Below are 8,533 nucleotides of genomic sequence, written 5' to 3' on the forward strand. Positions count from 1 at the left end.
TCCACAGTGAGGATCCTTCACCACAATCCATCTAATTCAGTTAGAAAAGTAACTGCAAGAAGGGATGAAAAGGCATGTTAACTCAGCAAAGGGTCATGGCTCCTTCAGCACTACAAAAGAGATTCCTCCATTTTCCCCATTTCCAGCTTGCAGTCACTATTTTCTATACTTCCATGCTGCCCTTGAACATGGGCTACTCTCTGTCCATCACTCTTCTCTAAGTACAATTCTTTAGAAACCCTGTATTTAAGAAGCATTATAATAGCCTTTCTAATCCATTTACCAGAGGTGATGGATGGGGCTTAGTAAGTAGAATTAAATCAGTCAAAAAATTATAAACTTAGCAATGGAGATGAAGATTTAAGAGAGGAGAAAGCTGAGGTGTGGCAGAGGGGAAGACTTCCTTCCTTTCAATAAAGGGTGAGGCAGAAGTATGGGAACACATCACCCTTCCCCTTAGTGCCAGTGCTACCATGTCTTTTTCTAAAAATGTCAAAGCATTCAGTTGATTTTGGTGTTACACAAGGGCTCAGAAGAACTTGGAAATAACTCCATTTTACCATCAAACATTCACCTCCGTGTGTTTCTACTTAGAGAGCCAACCCAACAATCGCGTGCCTATTTATTTTCCTAATGAAGTAATTAGTTGCCTTTCTAGCATGTACCAAGCAGTAGGCTCAGTTTCTTTGGGGAGTTGGACTACATGCAAAAGGTCACTGAAAAGATCCCCCAACAACTTGTTACACTGCAGAAACCATTTTCTTATCTTCCTGACCTGACCTGTGTTTACCACAAATGCTCTGAATTGCTTAGAGACCGAACACTGATACTGTATAACTTCAAGGGTGGGGGCGAGGGGAAAGAAACTATCTCCTAACTGCACAAATGTCCTTGTCAGCTTACCCTTTTCCTGAACATCCTGATGAATCAGACTGGAAAAGTACATTCCTGTGACGTTCAGAAAAAGTGCCATCTTCTCAAAGAATTTTCCAACATTTTGGGGTACGGCCCCCATTTCCTTCATAAACAGAAATTAAAATAGATTTTAAAGAACAACTATAAGTTTTGGAGAAAGGCATGGACATTTTTCTTTAGAGATGTGTAAAAAAAAAAATCTTCAACTGCAATTACGTCAAACAGGCTCAAAATACCAGTTCTGAACAGATTAAGTGGATGATGTCTCAACATAACTGTGTCAGTTCTTACTTTACCTCTCCTGGGAAACTCTTAAAGCACTACTAAATGTACAGAAGTAAAAACCGCTGAATGTCTGGGGCTTACCTCAAACTCCTACCATGAAATGACCCATGGAACAAGGTCCATATAAAATCAAGTACTTTCTGTGTAGATTACAGATTTAACCAAACCCAAATGGCTTTCCTCAAGAAAAAAGATGCTCAACTATGTGATGCTATATTGGCTTGGTGACTTCCACAGAGTTGTTTTCTCTAATCTATTCATGAGAAGGTTTCATTTCCCATTTGCTGTGCTCTTTCCACACTGCCATACTTTAAATATTCATTAAGCAGGAGAATACAAAATGAATCAAGTTCTACTGGAAAAAATACATACAGTCTATTGAGTAAAGCACACACATAAACACCACACAAGCCCACACTGTTTTTTCCTCTTAAAAAAATAAACAAACATGATGGGTAACTGAGTATTAAATGGCATCACTGGCAATCCTCTGACAACAGCAAGCAATAACTGGAGGCCTTTTAAGCTGATGCCTACGGCAGTATTGAAAATTCATAATGAAAAGTAGCAACAGACACTAAACACAAAAGATATTTAAACAAAAGATATTTAAAAGAGATTTAAATCATACCAATAAACATTCAAATAGGCTATTGTGGTAACTGTTCTCACAAACCCACCAATTCTTCTGCTGGACTCAATAGTCACAAATGTTTCTGCTTCCAACTAGAAAATCAGGACAGATTTGAGAGATATTAGGAGGAAGTTTTTCACACAGAGGATGGTGACACGCTGGAACAGGTCGCCCAAGGAGGTTGTGGATGGCCCATCCCTGGAGGCATTCAAGGCCAGGCTGGATGTGGCTCTGGGCAGCCTGGTCTGGTGGTTGGTGACCCTGCACATAGCAGGGGGGTTGAAACCAGATAATCATTGTGGTCCTTTTCAACCCAGGCCATTCTATGATTCTGTGATTTTGTCTACACAGCCAGCAATGGGAAAAGCAATGGAGAGAAAAGCAATGTGGAAGCAACCAGTGCTACAAGTGTACTTTTATTGTTAGGAAGTTTCTTAGTGCTGCTTTTAGAGACAGCATCCTGACTCCTTTGTGTCCTGAGAGGCAGCACAAAACACAAAGGAAAGCACACAGACTCTCTCTTAAATCTCACACCACTGACTTCTAAGCTAAACTAAACTGACTTGAAGCTCTTCATGTCTTTTACCTCATTCTCTCATTTCAAGCCCCTGCACAGTTTGCAGATCAAATGTAACAATAACCAACATAGCTTTGAAGGGAGCTTCCAATACTACTGCCATTTCAAGTGTTGATGCTCTTGGCAAGATAACCCTCTCCGAGCTTTGGACTGCCAAAGCCAGACCACTGGCAGCACATGAGCAAGGTGGGCACCACCCTGCCATTAAGTTAACCACCCTAACAGAGAGCTCATCCAACAGCCCAAATGCTAAAATTGAGAACAGTTCCGTCATGAACCAGTTTATAGAAGTGAAAAGCTGTATCTTCTTGCATCAAAGCAAACTCCTCTCTTCCCATAATCAAAACCTGGGATCCAGCAATCAGACAGAAACGTAAACACCACTCAAGCCTGAATGGTTTCTGTAGTACCGAAGAAAAACCACAAACCTTTAAGCTATCAAAAGGGAGAAAAGTTAGCTAGCATGACACTATTTTACTCCTAAACCTACTTCTAATGCATAACCTTCTTCTAAAATTTCTCAATTATCAAACTAAGCTCCGGGCCTTCCCAAAGGACAGACCTCCTTAATCAATTACGAAGCTGAGCAGAGGCTTAAAAAGAAATATTGAATGTGATTTGATGCACGTTCTAAATTGCTAGTTAATAGAAGTGTTCAAAGTATTTCCTGCGCAGCTGAGTAATTCTGCTTGTTGCTGTTGATCAGCACAGGAATATGGGTAGAGGAAAAAAAAAAAGACATTGAAGAAAATCTCACATACTATTTTTTTTAGAACTGAAGAAAGAAAGAAATATTTTGTAGGATATGGAGGACTAGATCAGAGCTCTACTTCTAAACCACAGTGTAGTAGATCCTAATAACTTACAGGTCAGTTATTCACACAATTGACTGCATTTCTGTTGAAGAAATCAGTAATTGCCAGAGATTACCACTAAATACTGGTTTCCTGGACACCAAACTTCACAGTCAAGGTTAAAAATTGCTACTGTCTATGAGTGGACAGCTAATTTGAGAGAAGCAACTGGTATTTATTTTAGAAAATGTCCTGTTTTGTCTGCTTGCAGCACTATTAATGTTTCTTCTCGCCCCCAAAAACACAGCAGCACAATGCAAATGCCTGCTCTTGAGGCTAAAGGGTAAAGAACTACTTAAAATACAATTACTTAAATGGAAATAGTAACAACTTCACTCACTACTAGAAAAATAAATTGATACAAATCACATGGAGAGGTCCTGCAGCCAATTAATAAAGAAAGTTCCCATCAACAATTTAAACAATTAAGCTAACCAAACTACTGTTCACAGCTAACCATAAAGTTACATTATACATTAGGAAAGTATAATGAAATTAAGAGAAATAAACAAGTCTGCCTGATACTGCTGCTTCTGGAAAGACAGCACCTCCAGCTGGGGCATGAATTCAGCACTGATTCAGGAGACAAGAACTCTATCTGCTAAATCAACACAACTTCTTGCAACAGTCCAGGTTTCACTTGGAAATCTTGCCGAAATACCAGCCAAGCCCAACCTAGATTAGACTGCAATGAGATCATGGCTTGAGGAGGTATTGCTGCAGGCCCCTGTAAAGCTGATATTAAAGAGGAACTTATTCAAATGATACGTCATTCTTTCTTGAAATGCATACACTACCACGTTTTCATATTTATTGATGTAACAAGGATAACGTTGACTGCAGAGCAACTTCACCGTGCTTCAGCCTACTGCTAGCACAAGAAGCGAAATGACTTTCTGCCCATCGCTCACAATCAATGTTGTGATTGACACTACAAGTTGAACATCACAGATAAGAGTCATTTTAAAGTAAAAGTAATCAAGATAACGCAGGTATGGGAGACTTTCACAAGAGTCAGAGTGCTCGGCTGTGACTTTTCATTTTCGTGAATTCCAGTCAGACCTTCCTATTCAGAGTTTGTTTCTTTAAAGAGAGGGAAAAACAAGGAGAAAGCCGCAGCCTGTGAAACTTCTAATAAAACTCCCTCAGAGCAGTCATCTCACCTTGTGTGGAAACACACAGTTTACTAGACAAAGCAGGTAAGCAGGTCTTTTCTTTCAAGATGTCAAATTAGGCAAGAACAAGCTGCCTTTGGGCAATTTTTTGGAATGTTATCGCACAGACGCAGAGATCATAAAAAATGTAAAGCATTTTTAAGGGACATTATAAAAATAGCAGTAAGCAACGCGATGACAACATTACAAGCTTTTTTTTTTTTTTTTTTTTTAAATCAGCAGCACCAGTGGCACATGGGTGGGGCAGGCATTAGGACCAGCTCTGTTTAAAGACCAAGCAAGCTGTATCACGTACCTCTTTTACTCCGTGCCTCTGCCACAGCAACAACAAAAAAGGAAAGGAAGCAAAACACAGAAAAAGGCTCTCGGTTCTCAGGTGAACTCGATATTCTACCTACCTGGCTCAGGATGCCCTCCAGGCCCCATTTCAGCCACGGTGCTCCCAGGAGCCAGGGACGCCCGCTCCTGCTGCCTGGTACCCAGCACAGCAGCGTGACTCCAGGCTGACCTCTCCCTACACTGTGTGCACGCAGCGTTTTTTGTCCCAACATTCCAGTGGCTGCACACATGCTTATCTCCCTGCTGAGACTGAAAACATAGAGTTTCTCCTGCTTAGCGTGCCTTTCCCTCAGCGATTATTGGTAGTTTGGTGGATCAAAGGACGCTACGAGCTTGAAATCTACTCAATTAAAACAAGAAATTCCCAAACAGCTTTTGCACCACCACTTTCCTTACAAGTCCCCACGATACTTGTTATTAAAAGTTCCCTCCCTGCTAGCTAGTAAAGTAGCCACAAAACCAGGGAAACAAATGTCAAAGTTTGCTATGCAGAAAGCACTGCAAAATGAACAGCTGAAACTTTTTCATTAATTTTTCAGCTACAGCATTTTCTTATGCTACTTCTCAGATGGTTCTGGCAGTTGTCCCATACAGAGCAAAGACAGCAGGAAATGTTTACACCACACACTTCCAACATTAACATAAAGGTGCAAATTTCTTCAAAGGCTGACCTCGCTTTAGAGATGGCGGTGAGAAAGGAGAAGGGAGAATTTTAGAAATCCCCCTTAAGTAGCTGCTATCTGAAACTCCATTTGCACCTTGTCACATTCCTCTCCTTAAAAAGTGGCATTTCACATCATACGCCTTCCGTCTCCCAGAACAGCTCCAGACTTCAGCGAGATGAGCTCAGTATCCACTTCACACTCAGACATGGTTCAAACAAACAAAATCAGTGTTTTTTCACTGAGGTTTTGAAGAATTCAGACCAGTACTGCCACAAGCCTATTCAATAAAGGATAAAGGATTAAACTTGCCACAGGAGAAGAGCATGCAGCGACAAAGTGGCATTCCCCTTTTCTGTGGTGGCCTAGCGATCTGCCCTTCCACACAGGAAAATGCAAGTTGAGGGACTGCTTTAATCACCTGGTACAAATTATTCTTCCCAGTGGTTTTCCGCCACTAGAGGCTGTAGAGAATAAGCAAAACACACACCAACACGGGTGGGCAAAAATGAGTGGAAGATTTTGCACTTGAAGACTTTGGAGTCCTGGCGATACAGGAGGGACAAGCTTAAGTCAAAGGTTTCACACCTAGCCTGCTATGCTTGCTTCCAAAACATGCAAATGAAAATCCACCCCAAAACCTCAGGCACAAGGATAGCATAGAAAGGCTGTCTCTTTGCCCGAGGTCAGTAGCGATGATTTCAGGAGATAGAGGGCTGTGGTTCCCCTTCATTATTACTTGAGTAACAGACCCAGATGAAAAGGTTCCCATCCCCAGACACTTCTTCCCACATACCACAGCCACATCCTCATGCCACAGATATTTAAAGCCTGTTACTTAATACCTAAGCAACATTATGAATAAGTATCACTGATCAGCGTTTAGATGTAGCGCTAGTTAGCCCTTACCAGAATGGAGGAATCATTGGATTTGGCACTTGATAGCTCCCAGACACATAGTAAGTGGCTCTTTTCTCCTTCCCTCAAATGCCTGCATTTTGATATTCTGTAGCTCAGGATACCAGTAAGTGGCCAACAGATGCAGAATCACCTCTTAGCACACACATTTGTCAGACTATTGCTGCTTGGAGAAAGAGATCTAGAACAAAATCTGAAGAGACCTAATTTGAAAGTCCTCTCTAAAGTAATGCCAAGAGGGGAAGAAAGGAATCAATTGGAAAATCCACAATGAAACAAGCAGAAAAATAAAAACAGAGTAATTTCTGCTGTGGATAAGACAGGACTTGTTAGAGGTCAACACTTCTCATGTGCTTCTAACAGGACTTGCAGACCAAGAGCATACATTTCTTTCCTACAGATCTGGAGCCAAATGTTTTTCTGACGTGGATTTTTTTTCTTTAAATTCCATATGGATCCATTTCAATGTGTTTCTGATTGTGTGACAAGAAAGTTGTCGTAACAGGAAAACCCAGCAGTTACTGAGAACGAGGATTCTGCAGGCAAAGTGCATCCAGATGAAAATCATTTTCCAGAAAATATTTATTTCTTTAACTTATGCCCAACACACTGAGATTAAAGCTGTAAGTACACAAGGATTTACAAAAAAAAAAACATGAAAAAAAAGCCAGAAAGTGCCTCAGCAGCCTCCCCCTCCCCCTGCCTTTGGAGCATGGATTTGGTCACTATCCACAGACCTTTTGTTTAGAGAAGGAGGGAGATGCAAAAGGTCACCCTAATTGTTTTCCACGTGCCAGGGGGGCAGGGGCAGAGAAAGCCCGGTGTCAGCACGGCGGGTTCCAGACCCCGCTCTCTCCTTCAGCAGCCGAGGCCCACAGCCGGGCTCCCTCGCCAGGCTTTCTCCACAGCCCGGCTGCCAGCGCTCGCACCTACTTCACAGAGTGTTAATGAGAAACAAGACCGTGCCCTCGAAGCTCCAACCGAGCAGCAGACTGACGCTGCTCAACAACCTGTTATCCTAAATCCTCCCTCGACGCACCCCGCCGAGACGGCTCAGCACCCGGCGCTCTCAGAGCCAGGCGCTAACGGGAACGCATGCCCACCGCAGCACCTGCGTCGTCGGGAAGCGGCCCGAGAGCGGGCAGAGCGGCCAGGCCGGGCCCTCAGCCACCGCCGCAGGTGCGGGCCCAGCCCCGGCTCGCCGGCGCCGCGGGGCAGCAGCGTCCAACATGGAGCCGCACCTCCCCCCTTCCTCCCTCGCCCTCCGCCTCACCTTGGTGATGATGAGGGGCTCGCCGTGCTCCCGTCCGCCTTTCAGCGTGAAGCCCCAAGGCGCGCCGCCGGTCAGCAGCACCTCCACCAGCCTGTAGCCCTCAGCCGCCCGCTGCTCCACCATCAGCACCACGGGTTCCACCAGCACGGCGCTGGGCAGCCGCTCCCGCCCGCTCCGCAGCCCCACGTCTTCCATGGCGCCCCCGCACCGCCCGTCGGGGCCGGGGCTGTACCTCTACCGGCGGCCGCCCGCCCTGCCGCTACCCGCCCCGCAGCTCCGGCCGGCCCGGCCCCATCGGCGGTCAGAGAACTGTCCCCGCCCCCGCCTCCTCCCTCAGCCCGGGGTATTGTTTCACGCCGATACCGGAGCCCGGCGGCGGGGGACCGGCTCCAACTTGTGGCAACTTGGGACGGCGGGAGGAGGTTCCGCCGCTTCGCACCCCGCGAAACCCGCTCTGCGTGGCGGGGAGCCGCTCTCCTCTCGCTCTCCGGGGTGAGGAGGAGCGGCCCCTGGGCGGCCAGCAGACAAAGGCAGCGGCGAGGGGTCCGCCAGCCAGCCCCGTGCTCAAGCAAAACGGCGAGCAGGTGGAGCCCCGCCGCCCCAACTCGGGAAGGGGCAGCTCGCGGCCACGGGACTTGTGCCCTCGCGGTGCCCGGCGGCGGGAGGGAGCGAGGACGGGGGGAAGGAGTTGCTTTCTGCAACGGTGTTGGGGGAGGGCTGGGTGCTGGAGCCGGGCAATGTGGAGGGCAGAGCAGCGCGGAGGGGGACGAAGGGGGCAGCCGGGGGCGGTGCTTGCCCACGGCCCCGCCCTGCCGCTTCCCGCCCCTTAACGGCTCCGCCACCTGCGGGGCGGGAGGAGTCTGGATCTGACCACGCTGCCCCTCCGCGACCCTCTAGCGGC

The 8,533-nt window shown here is 46.1% G+C and overlaps 1 protein-coding gene across 3 annotated transcripts in view; it reads right to left on the bottom strand.

The window, feature by feature from the left end:
* SHROOM2 (shroom family member 2) overlaps positions 1-8,330 on the bottom strand; it is a 124,295-nt gene extending 115,965 nt beyond the window's left edge. Inside the window, exon 1 of one of the 3 annotated variants that reach the window (XM_085212573.1) lies at positions 7,633-8,330. In XM_085212573.1, coding sequence (XP_085068699.1) covers positions 7,633-7,827 — 195 coding nt within the window. In that variant the 5' untranslated portion in view covers positions 7,828-8,330. Of the gene's footprint in view, positions 1-4,838; positions 5,242-7,632 lie in introns of those variants that run through there. The other 2 variants (XM_085212563.1, XM_085212582.1) reach the window with 2 other exon arrangements.
* Positions 8,331-8,533: the final 203 nt, after the last annotated feature.

This window comes from Meleagris gallopavo, chromosome 1 (genome assembly GCF_905368555.1).
Source record: "Meleagris gallopavo chromosome 1, MGAL_WU_HG_1.1, whole genome shotgun sequence".
NCBI classification, from domain to species: Eukaryota; Metazoa; Chordata; class Aves; order Galliformes; family Phasianidae; genus Meleagris; species Meleagris gallopavo.